The 18,279-nt window shown below is 42.7% G+C and overlaps 1 protein-coding gene across 1 annotated transcript in view; it reads right to left on the bottom strand.

The window, feature by feature from the left end:
• SEMA5A (semaphorin 5A) overlaps positions 1 to 18,279 on the bottom strand; it is a 554,671-nt gene that overhangs the window by 79,614 nt on the left and 456,778 nt on the right. Inside the window, exons 14-15 of the mRNA XM_043887779.1 lie at positions 9,090 to 9,271; positions 2,543 to 2,686 (exon numbers count right to left, since the gene is read on the bottom strand). Coding sequence (XP_043743714.1) covers positions 2,543 to 2,686; positions 9,090 to 9,271 — 326 coding nt within the window. The remainder of the gene's footprint in view (positions 1 to 2,542; positions 2,687 to 9,089; positions 9,272 to 18,279) is intronic.

Below are 18,279 nucleotides of genomic sequence, written 5' to 3'. Positions count from 1 at the left end.
TTGTAGTACTGTTGTTACACAGCAGGAGAAAGTGAATACAGACAAGGATATTCACATTTCAGTAATATTTACACAGGGGTCCACTGCTTCATCCTTGTGGGTAGCCTCCCTGGGAATCAATACTTCTATTCAGTTTCTGCTACTCAAGAAAATAATTTTCCAGGAAATTTTGGAACAGAGAAACAAATGCCCAGGCCTTTTAAAGTACATCTAGAATAGAAATTGGATATTTTCTTTATCCATTATTTAGACAAAAATCGATTTGAACGTTTTTGAGATTTCTGTTGCAATAATGTTCTCACTGAATTTTTCACATATCGGAGATTTTGTCACAAATAAAAACTCACTCACTAAAATCCTAGCATTAATTTAGGGACCTTACCTGGAGAGTCAATTTATTCATTTGTGACCACTCAGGAGTTTTTTAGATTTATTGTTTTTCAGTTACCAGGTTGGTGTCTGACTCTTTGTGACCCTTATGGACTGTAGGATGCCAGGCTTCCCTGTCCCTCACCGTCTCCCAGAGCTTGCCCAAGTTCATGTCCATTGCATCGGTGATTCTATGCAACCATCTCATCTCATCATATCTCATTTTTAGGTTTGATGGTGTTTAAATAAGCATGATGTGACTTTATTAATGAGTGTATATGTCTAGCCCTTGTTCTTTCGTACCTTCCCATGAAGATCAGGGTCTCCTTTAATCTTGAGTTTAGTTCTCAAATATCTCTTTTGTCAAAATCCGGATGGTATTTCTTTGTATTACTTAGGTAGAGAGACTTTCCACATAACATGGCAAAGACCCTAAGAACTCTTTGCTAGTGAAGGCCAAGAAAGAGATGCGATGCATTTGTTTTTTCTAGCTTTCATTAACTTCTCAATCGCCCCCTAAGAAAGGCTGTTTCAAAGGGAGGCTCCCTGGGGATACAGGCCCTGTTCTCCTCATCCACATGTCTATTACTTAGTCCAAGTTCCCTCCTCAAGCGAACATTCATCTAGTCCAAAAGTGTTTCTTCTGTAAAATAAGAACACTTTAAATGAAAGTTCCCCAAACACATTAACCATCCTGATCTTTTTCTGAAAATGAAGCTTTAGGAACACTTGTAAATGGATACAGAACATATATAGACTTTAACCACATAATTAGCCAGCTTCTTCCTTCCTGTGTGTTCAGCTAGGGAAAGGTGATAACAGGTGTGAGCTTTGTGGATGGAGGTGCTGTGATTCTATGGGTGGATAGAGGTCACTTTACCTAAATGGGCCCTATTAGGTGATAATATACAGCATTTAAAACTTCTAGCCAATTTAAAACCTTCTAATGCTGGAAGACATCTTTCCCATAATCGACTTTCCCACCTATCAACTGGTGTCAGATTGGAAATGACAGGCTTGGGTTAGACTGTCACAGGGTACTACTTCAAAAACAACCAACTTTGCCTTGTAAAAATCATCATTCATTTTTCTCTGAATCAAAAGAATGCAGTCTTAATCGGTGATTTAGGAACACAATGAAGAGAGAAAAAAATGATTCTCTCCAGTTAATTTCAGGTTGCAATAAATATCTGGTGGAGAATTACCTACCCACTAAGCCTGCTGGCTTTGTCTGTATAAATATTAATCACATAAGCCAATAACTGCATAGGTATTTTTACGAGGCTCCCACTGAAGTCATTTCACAGGATACAAGTCTTACTACAATTTAATTAAAAAGTACTGAAAGCCAATTTGCTTCTCATGGACCAAGAACATAAACTGATGTGAGTATGGAGAGTTAAGACTCACAAAGGTGATGTGAAATTCACCTACCTGGATTTTCTCCTAATAACCATAAACGAGGATGTACTTTAAATATGGAAGGAAGAGCCAATTATCACAACTGCAGATTTATAAGGCTGAAACCAAATGTTTGAGTCTACAAAGAGCAACAAGTCCTTAAATGTGAGACTGGACTGAAATGTCCCAGGGAGGTGCTGAAAGCTTAAAATACACATGGAAACCCATGTGTAACAAACCCCACTCTGGGTTGTCCTGCAGGTTCACCGAGAGGGTCCTGTTAATAGACAAGGGTGTAGCTGTAATTATAATCAAAATGCTGACTATGGCTCTCACCTGGAGAACTTACCTCTTCTGATCAACACCATCTGGACCCAGGACCAGCTCAGGCCCTATTTGGAATTGGAGGTGTGAGACCAGTCTAGCAGAATTTTAATAAGAGCAGTCATTCCCCAGCAGACTCTCTTGCCTCATCTCTGGGGAGCCCAGCACAGAGATGCCCGCTGTCCCTGGATCTCACATCTCTCAAGAGACGCTGGGCTGAGCGAACCCTGCAGGCTCCTTGGCGCCCCCACCAGTGATGCTGCCCACCCCAAGCTTTGGTCGAAATTAAAGGATGAAAGAAAAGAGGAGGGTCATTCGACTCAACAGAAAAGGATGCCACAGACAAGCTGAGCTAGATCCAGAAACTGAAACCGCAGGGAAACCGACCGCACCGGGATGACAGGGAGCGGGAGGGTGGCGACCGGAGGCACAGAGGGTAGGTACCCACCTCTCCTCGCGGTTCTGCCCCACGCACACCCGGCCCCCGTGCCGCGGGGTGGGGTTGCTGCAGGACCGCTGTCGCACCTGGAAGCCGATGCCACACGTGGTGCTGCAGGGGGACCACGAGGTCCAGGGCGTCCAGCCTCCGTTCCTGGGGGAAGAAGCAACAGGGTCACTGGGGCCAACCTGCGCGAGGCCCAGCCTCCACCTGCACCGGCCCCAAGTTCACACGGGGGTTCCCCCACGGAGACCACTGACCGCGGGCTGCGAAGGCCACGGGGGCAAGGAGCCCTGGGAGTCAACGAATTGTACTGTCTCGGAACCACAGTTACCGGGAAGTCCGTCCCTGCCCCCCGAATCTGATTTTCCAGTCAAAAGAGAAAACTTGAGAGTCAAGTTTTACATGTACTTGCAAATAACTTAAAAAACGGGCTAATTAGAACCAAGAAAGCTTAGTGGTGAAAATGTTAAGCTAATGAAAAATAATGCTCTTTTTTTTTTTAAAAGCAATTAGAGATGCATCCCTGAACCTTTGGCCTTTATGATTTTATTTGATTTGTACTGTATCAGTTATAATCTATGAAAAGGGCACATTGAATCAAATAATCATCTAAATGTTTCCTTTAAAATCTATTAATATCAGTGAAAATCAGTAATTCTCTTGATGGCATTCGTATTGATAAAGGGTACCAAAATTTCCAAAGCCATAAAACAAGCTTTATTGAAAATGAAGAAAGAATATTTTAAATTCAGATTATTGGCTATTCTCTAATAATCTGACAAAGATATAGAGTATATAGAGTATAAATAGGAAGTGTCAATTGTGTATACCTTTATTTATGTTATTTTATACATGTATAAAATAAGGCAGATATATTAAAATATAAAATAAACTTTTATAAAAGTGGGTTGTACAATAAACTGCTACTCACAGCTAGAGAAAAATTTTTGTTTAATATTGTATTTTTTTCCTTAAAATGTCTGCTTGTAGAATATTTATAATTTAAAAATCTCTTTAGCAGTTTGTCCCCACTATTTAAAAATAAACTATAGGAATTTTTAAAAAAATTTAAGTAGCATTAATAACATATATGTTAAAACCAGAGTCCAAACTCCCATATAGATGGTTAACTGCATGTAGAATTTTTTCTCTATTTCTCTATTCGTATATGCATTTCTAAATAGCTGTTACTCTCATCTATAGTATTTATATTTCCAGTGAAATAATTCTTATTTTACTTGATATATTCCTTTAAAAGCACGGAGGTGCACAGCTATACCATTGAAGCTCAAGGTATAAATAGCACACTGGATATGTAATTTCTAACACAATTTCAAGTGAAAGCTCCTCTGAGAAAATTCTTAGCATGTTTCATATTTCCCTACTTTACTTTCTGAAACTTAAAAATAATCAAAATCAAAATAAAGTGATACTTCGAGGTATGATGTAACAAAGCTGCTTCATAATAATGTAACCAAAATAACACAAAATAAGACAGATTTCCGAAGCTGTTTCTACAAGTAATTAGTATCTTACATATCATTCCTCGCACTATTTTAAAAAGTATCCAAGTAATGTAATTTCAACATAAATAAAATGAAAATATAAATAAAAGAAACATACATAAATAGAAACAAACATAAAATAAATTTCAACATAAATAAAAAGAAATTTTTAAAGTTTCTTTTATATGAAAAAAAGTTTAGATAATGCAAGAAACACTGCTCCCAAAATTGCTTGGAAATTCTTAATTTTCTAAACCTTTTAACAAACGTGACACCTTATGATGTAATCTACTTGCAATCTGTGGAAACTGTTGCATACAGGGAAGTAGGTATTTTAAACATTAGGAGTATAGTACGTTAGGGGATTAATGAGTGCCCTGTCCACGTATGTGACTCTTCTATGGAGCTGGGTTTGCACACCTCAGAGCGCTGCTTAGAGGCAGCTGTAGCAGCCGGCAACCAAAGCAGCAGCATTGAAAGTCAAAGTGTCAGTCGCTCAGTTGTGTCTGACTCTGTGTGACCCCGTGGACTGTAGCCCACCAGGCTCCTCTGTCCATGGAATTCTCTATGGCAAGCATACTGGAGTGGGTTGCCATGCCCTTCTCCAGTGGATCTTCCTGACCCAGGGATCGAACCCGGGTCTTCTGCACTGCAGGCAGATTCTTTACCAACTGAGCCACAAGGAAGCCCAGAGTAGCATTAAGTCACCGTATATCAGCAGATGGATCATTTTTTTGATTAAGTCAGTCAAAAACAATCCACTTAATGCATTTAAAACATCACTGAAACAGGTTTGTTTACTAATATTTGATTTTTAGTCTTAAAATAACCACTAATTGTATCACAGCTCCTTTTAGTGAAAGGCATTCCAAAACTAGAGCCAGAGCTGAGCAGGCATCAATAAAGTCACAAGAAGGTCTGCGATAGTCCTTTTTTCCATTAAACAATATAAAATAGAGTACTACTCATTGACTGTAGCCTTCCAACAATAACAGTTCTATAGCTTTTATGAAGTCTTTGCCAGGCATCAGTGGAAACCATCTTAGTGTTATAGAAATGATGCAACACATAAGGCAATGTTGATATGCTCCTGTTTTCTGAAATAATACAAATAATCTGATGCCTGTAGCCTTAATGGGCTCCTTTTTGACTGCGTGGAGCATCTGAGCTGGCCTACAGAGATGGTGAGCAGAGGGCAAAATCTGCCCTTGCACCCTGCCTTTCCTTATCTGACCGCCCTTCCCTTCTTGGGCAGGCAGTGTCCTCACGCCCTGGGTTGCCATACAGTGTGGTCCCCCAACATGATTGTCAGTGTAAGTGATGTCACAGACAACTTGCCCAGAGGTCTCTGCATTCTAAATTGGCTCTTGGAAAGAAGACAACAAATCCTACAATAAGTGAGGAGGGTGAGTGTGGACACTGATCTGAGAAGCTTTCCTGCTGCTTCTTGCTTTTTAAATTTTTTACATGTTTTTATTGCACTATGGCTGATTCACAATATTGTGTTAGTTTCAGGTGTCCTTGTGTTTGCTTTAAATATGACATATTGATTGGGAGACTGGGATTGACGTGTGCACACTGCTGATCTTGTGTGTGTATGTGTGATGCTCAATCACGTCTGACTCTTTACCAACCCTGTGATTATAACCCACCAGGCTCTTCTGTCCAGGGGATTTTCCAGGCAAGAATACTTGAGTGGGTTGCCGTTTCCTACTCCAGGGGATATTCTTGACTCAGGGATCAAAGCCAGTGATACTATGTACAAAACAGATAACTAATGAGGACCTACTGTATAGCGCAGGGGACTCGGTGCTGTGGCAACCTAGATGGGAAGGAAATCTAAAAAAGAGAAGACATCTGTATACGTATAACTCATGTACTTTGCTGTACAATAGAAACTAATGTAACACTGGAAAGCAATTATACTCCAGTTTAAAAAAAAAAAAAGGAACATATTACTGTGGCCACAGCACTATACATGGTGCAGGGAAGGGAAGAGAAAAGTGAGCATGGTTGTAAAAAAAATAATAATAAGCCAACAACAAAACAATACACAGACAGCAGAAAGCCTCCTCGTGGCTCACACTATGTCAGCCATCCTCCAGGTTATTCAGCAGCGGATATTAGCTGCGTCGGGATGTTCTGAGCACTCCTGCAAAGCTATTTCAGTCTTCTCTGACTCTTTGTGACCTCATAGACTGTAGCCCGCCAGGCTCTTCTGTCCACGGGATTCTCCAGGCAAGAACACTGGAGTGGGTTGCCGTGCCCTCCTCCAGGGCATCTTTCTGACCCAGGGATTCAACCTGTGTCTCTCACGTCTCCAGTATTGGCAGGCAGGTTCTTTACCCCTGGCGCCACCTGGGAAGCCCATTTGGAACGCAGCATAGAGCTTTTTGATTAAAGATTTGGCCTCTGTCTCCCGGCTACTGTCAGAGAGGACAGTTATAGACGCTGTGATCTGTCTGCCTTGGCAGTGATAACTCTCAGGTGAGAGAATCTAACACCATCAAGGGGTCCTGCAGCTACAGAGCTCCCCTTGTGACCAGCTGCAGTCTTTATGGGGCCTACAGTACAGCTCACCCAGCTTCCTGCCTTCCCCTCATCCCACCTGGAGATGCGCAGAACCCTCCCCATACGTCCTGCACACAGCCTCGCTGTCAGAGTGGTCCTCCTGACCAACCAGGACGGACGCAGGTCTTGCTCCTAGAAAAAAAGTCCCATAAAAGAAGGTATACATAGCAATCATTGGAAGCTGCAGACTTATTTAGATGACAAAAGCTGTGTCAAAGCGCCAAGCCTTCCTTGACATTCTACCTTTCTATTGAGCTAGCTCGAGGTTTGTCTCCCTCCATTCCTTTCTCCTTCCCAAAGAATTAGAATTCAGAAGGGGTGTAGACATTCATGTGTTCACTTTAATTATAAAATTAAACCAGATTTTCTTGATTGATAGGAAGTCTGACTTGGCCCCAGTTTGATAATAGAGTCTGGCTTAGCTAATTACCTTATACTGTGGATTTATTTCCATAAATCGAATGCCCTTAATGTGTAGCTCCAAGATAATGACAAATTTAAATGATGTGATATAAGAGCATTTAATCAAAGATATAGTTGCCAAATGTATTGAATTAGCAATATTTTGAATTCCCCAACACTTTCTGAGTATATTAAGTTAAACAATAACAATGAAAAATGAAGAATGGGTTTAACTTAGAGTCATTAGATCAGTCTTTGTAAAGGCTTTCTGATGTACTTTGCACAAATTGAGGAAGTACTTGACATCACTGACTGAGCCAAAAAAAAAAAAAATCAGTTTGCAAGTTAGGTGGTTTCCACTTTTCTGTTTCCAACAAAACTGAGGCCAACAAAAACAAGTTATCAACTGATAAAGGGCACTAAAAACAATCTCTCATGTCAGACTACCATAGTTTTGGCAGATAACTTCAAAGGAATATGTAAACTAATAAGCCCTTGCTGCTACAAAAGCAAATATTAGCTGCAAACGGGCCTTGTTCACTTGGCTTCTCACAACTGTCTCTTTCCTTTGACAGCACCAGGGGCTCCCAGTGGATAGAAGCAAGTGAGTGCTATGGTTCCTCCCTCCCGACCCTGCAGGGAGGTGGTTCATAAGGATGAAAATCAAATCTGGTGACACCCATAAAACTGCAACATGGCCTGTTTTTGCCAGCGATGGAGTCCTAGCTTCCTATCCCTCAGGCATGCTGAGATGTGCACCCATGGGAGATCTCCACCGAGCAGACGGGATGCTCCTGGCAGCTGAGCATCCTCTTCTGTTACCATGACAGACGTGATCCCCGAGTCAGGCAGGGACAGAGATGCAGGCACAGTGTATCAACTCATGCGTTCTTAGATCCCCCTTAAGTTGTCAACCAAAAATTATCACTAATAGCTTATATACCAGTAAGCGACACTCTCATGTGGATTTGGGAAAGCCATATGCACTTTTAGAGGGGCTTTCCAGACGGCGCAGTGGGAAAGAATCTGTCTGCCAAAGCAGGACATGTGGGTTTGATCCCTGAGTCAGGAAGGTCCCCTGGAGAAGGAAATGGTTACCCACTCCATTATTCTTGCCTGGAAAATCCCATGGACAGAGGAGCCTGGTGGGCTACAGTCCATGAGGTCACAAAGAGTTAGACACAATAGAGCGTTAAGATATTGAAATATGCACTTTAAGAAGCAGGGTCCTCCGAGTGTAAGCACCAGTGTAGGATAACTTTGGTGGTTTCAGCAGTGGGCCCTAGAGTTGATATTCCTGAATCTGTAAAGGACCAGTCTAGTAACAACTAACGCTCCCATGTCCACACAGGTACCTGCAATGGGCCAGCTGTTGCTCACAATGTTTATACTTGGACAGTGTGGTTTTTGGACTCTATGTCTCCACAGCAAGCTACTCACGTGCCTTCTAAAAGAATGGTGATAAACTAGATATCCTTCATATACTTGTAAGTTGTCATTGAATTCTTTTCATCAAAAGCTTCAAATGTTGCAAAGACATTTCTGTTACATCACTATTTGAATGTATGAATGGAATTTAAATACCACAGAGATTTGATAGTCACCTTCACATTTAAAAAATTGATGAGCAGAGTCTAATTTAACATTCAGAAACTGTATGCTTTTCCTTCTTCTAACATTTTGCATACTCGAAACACTTTTCCCAATCTAACAATGAACACAAGGATAGGTTTAGATTTACCTAAACATATAAAGAGGCTTAGAATCTGATTTGTAATTTTTTAAATTGAGTTATAGTTGATTTACAATATTGTGTTAGTTTTAGTTATATAGCACAGCAATTCGGTTATACAAATATATGTATAGGATACATACATATATAAGTGTATTGCAAATTAGATTTTTAATTTAAAATCTCCTCCCATAGGTCATGTCATTTTTAAGTGGTCAATGTCTCTATCTTTTTGTGACCTTTCTCTTGAATAGGGAAGGCATGTATTGGAAGTGATTTCCCAAACGCCTGGACAAGCTGGGTTTACACCTACATTTAAGCCCAGGCGTCAGGAGGGACGCACCTGGAGCAGTTGGCGATCTCCATGCGGGGGCCCTGGCACTGCCAGCCGCCACACTGGGGGGCCGGGCTGTCGCAGGAGCGGGTGCGACAGAGGCAGGATCCCACGGCGCTGCCGTCCGTGTGCGTGCAGGGCGTCCACGGAGACCACGCGCCGAAGTGCCCGTCCACGGTGAGATTCCTCGTCTAGGAAGCAGATATACGCAAGGATGTCAGAAAGGGTTAAGGCTGCAAACATGGTAAGAGAAAAAAACGAGGTCTCCCATGAGACCATCAGAGCTTCTTTGCAATATCTCATATTGCAATCAAAAAGAGAGGAAGGGGAAGTAGTTCGAAGGAAAGCAGCAGAGGCCACAGGTGGAGACAGCGAAGAGTGGAGGAGAGGAGGGGGAGGAAGGAGGCGGAAGGGAGGAGGGAACAGAGGAAAAGGAGGAGGGGAGAGGAGGGTGCTAATGACCTGTCAATCAAACCAATGCAGTGTGGTCTACTCTAGTTCTTTTTTTAAAAAATTTATTTAATTGGAGGCTAATTACTTTACAATGTTGTAGTGGATTTTGCCATACATTGACATGGACCAGCAATGGGTGCACATGTGTTCCCCATCCCATCCCTCAGCCCTGGGCACCCTGTCTCATGCATGGAACCTGGACTGGTGATCTGTTTCACATATGATAACATACGTGTTTCAATGCTATTCTCTCAAATCGTCCCACCCTCGACTTCTCCCACAGAGCCCAAAAGTCTGGTTCTTCTTGTTGCTGTTGTTGTTTTTCATAACAAAACATCTTTTATTTGTGAGGAAGCCATATAAAACTTATTATGAGTAGGTATAAATTTATGTATAATTTTAGGAATCGAATTTAGGACTTCCCTGGTGGCTCAGATGGTAAAGTGTCTGCCTACAATGTGCGAGACGCAGGTTCAATCCTTAGGTAAGGAAGATCCCCTGGAGAAGGAGATGGCAAACCATTCCAGTACTCTTGCCTGGAAAATCCTATGGATGGAGGAGCCTAGTAGGCTACAGTCCATGGGGTCGCAAAGAGTCAGACTCGACTGAGTGACTTCACTTTCACTTTTAGGAATCAAGAATAAAGGACACCCTCTCTCCTCTTCTAACATGCCAGAACAGAATGGAGCAGAATAGGCTGTAACTGTTGAAGCTAAAGCTAAAGGATAAAAGGAAAGATATACCCATCTGAATGCAGAGTTTCAAAAAATAGCAAGGAGAGATAAGAAAGCCTTCCTCAGCAATCAATGCAAAGAAATAGAGGAAAACAATAGAATGGGAAAGACTAGAGATCTCTTCAAGAAAATTAGAGATACCAAGGGAACATTTCATGCAAAGATGAGCACAATAAAGGACAGAAATGGTATGGACCTAACAGAAGCAGAAGATATTAAGAAGAGGTGGCAAGAACACAAAGAAGGACTGTACAAAAAAAGATCTTCATGACCCAGATAATCACGACGGTGTGATCACTCACCTAGAGCCAGACATCCTGGAATGTGAACTCCAGTGGTCCTTAGGGAGTATCACTACAAACAAAGCTAGTGGAGGTGATGGAATTCCAGCTGAGCTATTTCAAATCCTAAAAGATGATGCTGTGAAAGTGCTCCACTCTATTTGCCAGCAAATTTGGAAAACTCAGCAGTGGCCACAGGACTGGAAAAGTTTTCATTCAATCCCAAAGAAAGGCAATCCCAAAGAATGCTCAAACTACTGCATAATTGCCCTCATCTCACATGCTAGTAAAGTAATGCTCAAAATTCTGCAAGCCAGGCTTCAGCAATACATGAACCGTGAACTTCCAGATGTTCAAGCTGGTTTTAGGAAAGGCAGAGGAGCCAGAGATCAAATTGCCAACATCCACTGGATCATCAAAAAAGCAAGAGAGTTCCAGAAAAACATCTACTACTGCTTTATTGACTATGCCAAAGCATTTGATTGAGGATCACAACAAACTGTGGAAAATTCTGAAAGAGATGAGACTACTAGGGCACCTGACCTGCTTCCTGAGAAACCTGTATGCAGGTCAGGAAGCAACAGTTGGAACTGAACATGGAAAAATAGACTGGTTCCAAATTGGGAAAGGGGTACGTCAAGGCTGTACACTGTCACCCTGTTTTATTTAACTTATATGCAGAGTACATCATGTGAAATGCTGGGATGGTTGAAGCACAAGCTGGAATCAAGACTGCCAGGAGAAATATCAATAACCTCAGAAACGCAGATGATACCACCCTTATGGCACAAAGCAAAGAAGAACTACAGAACCTCTTGATGAAAGAGGAGAGTGAAAAAGTTGCCTTAAAACTCAACATTCAGAAAACTAAGATCATGGTATCTGGTCCCATCACTTCATGGCAAATAGGTGAGGAAACAATGGAAACAGTGATAGGCTTTTTATTTTTGGTGGCTCTAAAATCACTGCAGATGGTGACTGCAGCCATGAAATTAAAAGATGCTTGCTCCTTGGAAGAAAAGCTATGACCAACCTAGATAACATATTAAAAAGGAGAGACAGTGCTTTACCAACAAAGGTCCACCTAGTGAAAGCTATGGTTTTTCCAGTCGTCATGTATGGATGTGAGAATTGGACTATAAAGAAAGCTGAGCACCAAAGAATTGATGCCTTTGAACTGTGGTGTTGGAGAAGACTCTTGAGAGTCCCCTGGACTGCAAGGAGATCCAACCAGTCCATCCTGAAGGAAATCAGTCCTGAATATTCATTGGAAGGACTGATGCTGAAGCTGAAACTCCAATACTTTAGTCACCTGATGAGAAGAACTGACTCACTGAAAAAGACCCTCATGCTGGGAAAGATTGAAGGTGGGAGGAGAAGGGGACGACAGAGGATGAGATGGTTGGATGGCATCACCGACTCAATGGACATGAATTTGAGTAAGCTCCAGGAGTTGGTGATGGACAGGGAGGCCTGGTGTGCTGCAGTCCATGGGGTCACAGAGTTGGACATGACTGAGTGACTGAACTGACTGATTGAATATCCAATTCTTCGTGTTCTCTGGCTTTCTCACGTGAGCGGAAGGTCCTGCCATCCCTTGACTTACATTACCATTAGCACAGTCCCCTTTCCTTTCTTCTCCTCTTTCTTTTCTTCTGCCCCTTTCTTGTGATGTCACTTATATGTGGAATCTTTTTTTAAAAATGGCACAAATGAACCTATTTACAAAACAGAAATAGAGTCACAGATGCAGAAAGCATACTTATGGTTAGAGGAGGAGGGGAGCGTGCGGGGAGGGATAAATTGGGAGATTGGGGTTGACATATACACACTACCAATATAAAATTGATAACTGATAAGGACCTATTGTATAGCACATTGAACTCCACTCAATAGTCTGTAATGATCTATATGGGAAAAGAATCTAAAAAAGAGTGCATATATGTATATGCATAACTGATTCACTTCATTGTACACCTGAAACTAACACTATACTCCAATAAAAATTAATTGAGAAAAGAAAACATAAAATGAAAAAATAGAACTGAAGTTAAAACTCACAGATGTACAACTCTTGCATTTTTATGTTCCTTAAAAAGTTGAAAGATCAGTCAACTAGTTTTATGTAAGATCTGGCTTGGTCTAAAAAGTCGAACCGACTGAAAAAGTCATTTCAAACTGACATTTAGTTTCCATATTAAAAGAGTGCCTGTTAAGCAGCCAGATATGTCCTAGCTGTTAGGCGCATCCCAGTCAAATCCATACTGTGTCCACCCTCCCAGAGTTTATGAGCCGGCACGGAGGAGCTGGACCCCTAATTATTACTGCAAATAAATCCAGTGATGGAGCTCAGAGTACGGGGTGTGGACGAGGAGATGGGGGGCTTCCAGCAAGCTGGTGGGATCCGGAGGGATGGTGATGATGGAGGGTCCAGGCGAAGGGGTCTGCTGGGGCTGTGGAGGCAGAGGGCAGCCTGAGTGATGACAAAGGGGAAGGATACTGCCACGTGTGTCGGGGCACCAGCTGCTTTCCCTGGGACGGAAGGAGGTGGCCCAGAGTAAGCAAAGCTGAGAGCTGAGCTGGAGGCATCAGCAGGGTCCGAGCCAGGGGCGGGAGGGGTGTGTGGATGCCCTGTGACGTGGACGCTGAGAGCCCTACAGGAGGGGCCTCGACACTCCCTTGACCCATGGAGACTGGTCCGGGGCAGGTGGAACCACACCATGTCAGCTCAAATCTGACAAGCAGATCTTCCCAGGAGCTAGTGAGTCCCAAGATTCGAGACTCATGGGGCCCAGACTTCAGATCACCCAGCCCTCAGAAGGAATCTCTCCTCTGCAAATGGACAGAAGGCATAGAGTCCAAACCTCCTGAATTTAACATAGGGATCTATGCATTTCTTAGAAAACATGATAAACGAAGAGATGAAGTTACATGTAAGTTACACACTTCGCTTTACCCTCTGCTGCCTGCTGCTCCCACCATCTCGCCCACAAGTTCCTGCCCTGGTTGATTCTGGGGGATTCAAGATTCCTGATCCACATGGGAGGGGACTCCATAGAGGAGAGAATTAATCCCTTTGGAGCAAACAAACTGTGACATGACTGAGCAAAGAGTCAGACACGACTCAGCGACTAACATTTGCAACTTGTAAAACAAACTGTACTTGCGTGTCGCAGTTTCAGAACAAAGGTGAAACCATATTTTGTGAAAATCCAGGCGACTTCCCTGGTGGTCTGGTGGCTGAGAATCCGAGCTCCCAATGCAGGGGGCCTGGGTTCGATCCCTGGTCAGAGAAGTAGATCCCACAACCTGCAACTAAGATCCAGCATAGCCAAATAATAAATATTAAAAACATATAGATATCCAAGTGGGTTTTATCTCTGGACTTTCAGTCTCCAAGTACAAAAGGCAAGAGTAACCACTGCTGGTGGTTTAGTTGCTCAGTCGTGTCCTACTCTTTGCGACCCCATGGACTGTAGCCCACCAGGCTCCTCTGTCCATGGGATTCTCCAGGCAAGAACACTGGTGTGGGTTGCCATTTCCTTCTCCAGGGGATCTTCCCGACCCAGGGATTGAACCCAGGTCTGCTACATTGCTGGCAGATTCTTTACTGACTAAGCCACCAGGGAAGCTTAGCATTCACTGTGTCCATTTCCTCTGACCTGGCTGGTTGCTCATCTCCAGCTGCCATAATGATGACTCTGTCCTTCTTTCTTATCCACACTCCAAGGCTTTATACCCACTCGCCACACCTGGCTCTTTCTATAAGATGTGGTCAAAAGGGAGAGGACAAACCTGCCTGATCCTCTGGATTCAGAGTGATTCACGGGATCCTACACAAATGTGTGAAGGTACAAAGGCAGATATTTCCTGAGAGGAAAACATCACCGTTTCTAAGGTCCCTGTAACCTACTGTCCCACCAGGATTAAAAAAAATACAAAATGCTGCTCCTACTCTGACTATGCTTCAGACTGTGGTGTCGGAGAAGACTCTTGAGCCTCCCTTGGACTGGAGGAGATCGAACCAGTACATCCTAAAGGAAATCAACCCTGAATATTCTTTGGAAGGACTGAGGACTGATGCTGAAGCTGAAGCTCCAATCCTTTGGCCACCTGATGCTGGAAAAGCCTGAGGGCAGGAGGGGAAGGGGGCGGCAGAGGATGAGATGGTTGGACGGCATCACCAAGCCAATGAATATGAGTTTGAGCAAGCTCCGGGAGATACTGGAGGACAGGGAAGTCTAGTGTGCTGAGGTCCCTGGGATCACAAAGAGTCGGACAACTTAGAGACTGAATAATAACAGACTCTGACCATAAGGACACTTTAGTGTTTTCTTAGAAAGAGTCCTGTGTAACTTTCATTCCCTTTTCCTTCTTTCACAGTAGATTTCAGTAATACCTCTCTGGCTATCTCAACATAACACGTGCATGAGAAGTGGGTCACCAGTCACTTCGTCCACCAATCAGCCACTGCTTTGGGAGATGTTGCTGGCTGGGAATGGCACTGATCTGCAGACAAGGGAGAATCTCAGAAGTACTGAAATTAAGTCCAGATATATTTCCCAATGTAGTTTCAGAATCTTGTGTAAAACCTTTAGTCTGTGGTCTACTGATGTCTAAATAAAGAGCTCTAGGCTTAATCATTGCTAAAGTCTCCTTTAACTCAAATATGATAATTACACAGTTGCTTGGGAATATTCAGTTATTTTAATACATTTAGGTGCTTATTTGGTCTACTTATTTTGTTAATCACTGCAGCACATATTTTGGAACAGAGACTCATTTTATGACATAGTGTGCTAATAACCATGTGTCCACACAGTATTCTTGCCTGGAGAACCCCATGGACAGAAGAGACTGGCAGGCTACAGTCCATAGGGTTGCAAAGAGTCAGATACAACTGAAGTGACTTAGCATGCACATACACACCACACAGAGTATGGATGACACTCACACATAAATCAAGTCCAGGCAGATTCCCTTGGTAGCTCAGATGGTAAAGAATCTGCCTGTCAATGCAGGAGACTTGAGTTTGATCCCTGGGTCAGGAAGATCCCCTGGAGAAGGGAATGGCTACCCACTCCAGTGTTCTTGCCTGGAGAATTCCATGGACAGAGGAACCTGGAAGGCTGCAATCCATGCAGTTCATAAAGATTCAGACACAACTGAGTGACTAACACTTTCACCCTTGTTAAGCAACATTGCAAGTTAAGACATATATATTATTTGAATCACTCTAGGTATATAAATTTAGATCTAACTTTAGTACTTGAAATCTCTTATACTGGGTAAAATGCTTACATTACAATAATATAAGCAAAAAGAACATTAATCAATATGTCAATTAACTAGTGTCTGTCTCCTGGATAAGAGAAATGCATAAACAATTTTAAATAGGGACCTTTTAGTGGAAAATAGGCCTCTGTCTTTACTCTGGTCCATAAAGTCAAGCTTCTTTTCCATTTTGGTCAAAACTTAAAAATAATAATATAAATTACATTTTAATTGCTTTTAAAAGTACTTCTCTATGCCTGTTCTGTGTCAATGCTAATCATTTCATCTAGCTCATTTCTTTCTAAGAGATTTTTTGAAAGAGATGTATAATTAATTAAAACAAGAGTTGGGTAATATAGGATTTCCCACATTCTGCCTGGCAACTTACATGAATCAGAAAAATATACGTTTGGCTTTCCTTAGCTTTGCTCAAAGTGATACAATTTATTATTGTCTGTTGTTAGACGCTTTGCATATTCTTATCAAATGTGTATCTTGGCAAATGACCAGTTACATTGGATGAGATGGTAGAGATGGTTGTGTGTAATGAAATCACCTCAAATCAGGGGGATAAAACAAAAAAAAAAAACCCAAAAACCTTCAGTGAATCAGAGATCACATCTCAGTCACATTTTTCAAAAAGAGTTGGTGGAGGGGCAGCTCTGAAACCAGGGTAGGTCCACATCCTCCTCTGACCTTTCCTGAGTTTGTATCAGAAGTTGTCCTCTCAGCAGAAAGAAGCAACTTTAGTGATAACCCTCCGGTCACTTCTTAAATATCAGGTCACCTTCATTTTCTGACCATAGAAACATACAAGACGTACTTGTTACAGACCAAGTGGGTGAGTGTGTATTTCCCACTTTGTAATTAAGCATGTCCCAGATAGCCACTGAAATGCCCTTGAGCCCTGGACCAATGACTTTATTGCTTAAGAAGAACCACTGTTATCTTCTGCCCCTTTTTAACCATTAAAACAGTAAGGTCAAACTTTTGCAAGAAGATGTGCTGATTCTTCTAAAGTGCATGCCTGAGCTTTTAAAGCTACATGTCACAGAGCGCTCTTTGTGTTTTTAGCTGCGAAGAATTTAAAGGGAACACCTCTGTGCTTGTACAATGTGGTTCAGACAGAAGAAAGGACTTCACACAGACAGTGGCATGTGTGAACCAGTTTCACAAGACACCGCAGATGAGCTGGCTCCTAAATTCAGAGATCTGGAGCTAAAGAACAAAAAGGACTGGCAGCCCAGCGCACCCCCTCCAAGGCTTTGCTGAGAGCCTGGGTGCGGCGATGCACCCTCCTTTAGAGGGAAAAGCCTGCTCTTTGTGCCAACAACTGGGGACTGACACCGGTTTAATCGCCTTAGCCTTCCTCCGGTCACTCTGCCTGCTTGTCTCACTTACAAACTGAAGGACAGCCTTTGTGACACGTGGCTTGGATGATGCAAAGAGCAGGTTCCTTGACAGGAAACAGGCAGACTGTTCGAATGCCTCAGGCTGTTTGGAACAGAAGGACCAACACGGATTTAACATAAGGGACGGTGTCCCTGCTTTCTCACCTCTGTCTTGCAGGGTGAGGCCAGGGCTGATAAGGATGCCAAGGGACTTAGCTAAATTCTAAATGTGCTGAAGTTAATACTTGTTGCTCATATTCTCCGAGAACAGAAAAATAGAACTTAGGATGACTTGACTGACGGCTCTGAAGACAAAGGAGAAGAAAGGCCGGATTGTGCAAGTGAGGACCCAGCTAAATATACCGGCAAAGGCAAGAGAGGAATCTGGGTTCTTGGGTTCAGAGTCTGACTGTAAACAGCGGAGTTTCTCCACATTCCACAGGGTTCCCTGGGGGAATGTACTTTAGGCTGTTTCTCCCAGGAATCCTCTGACCCTGAGTGGTAGTGAAGACACATGGGGTTCCATCATACTATCCTTTAGTTTGTTTAAAAGCTCTGTTTCCCTGCTTCTGGAATTACAGCTCCCAGGAGATATGGATGGGTGTGGAAGTTGCTATTTTATTATTATTAATGCTACAAAGGGCAAAATCGTCCACACCAAACTCTGGAGACAAAAATCCAAAAATTAACAGAGATGTTACATCCCACTTGCAAACCAGCACTATTTTCTCCCAAGATCATGCGTGTGTCTGTGTGTGTTCAGTCGTGTCCAACTCTTTGCAATCCCATGGACTGTAGCCTGCCAGGTCCTCTGTCAGTGGGATTTTCCAGGCAAGAATACTGGAGTGGGTTGCCATTTCCTGCTCCAAGGATTCTTCCCCACCCAGGGATCAAACTCTCATCTCCTATGTCTCCTGCATTAGCAGGTGGATTCTTTTCTCCATTTTTTCTAAAATTTATGTATTTTTAATTGGAGGATCATTGCTTTACAATATTGTGTTGGCTTCTGCCACATCCCCATGAATCAGCCACAGGTACATGTATGTCCCGTCCCTCTTGAGCCTCC

The sequence above is a fragment of the Cervus elaphus genome, chromosome 25 (assembly GCF_910594005.1).
Source record: "Cervus elaphus chromosome 25, mCerEla1.1, whole genome shotgun sequence".
In the NCBI taxonomy this organism is placed as follows: Eukaryota; Metazoa; Chordata; class Mammalia; order Artiodactyla; family Cervidae; genus Cervus; species Cervus elaphus.
Note: the sequence above shows the minus strand (reverse complement) of the source record. Positions and strands in the feature narration are given on the sequence as shown.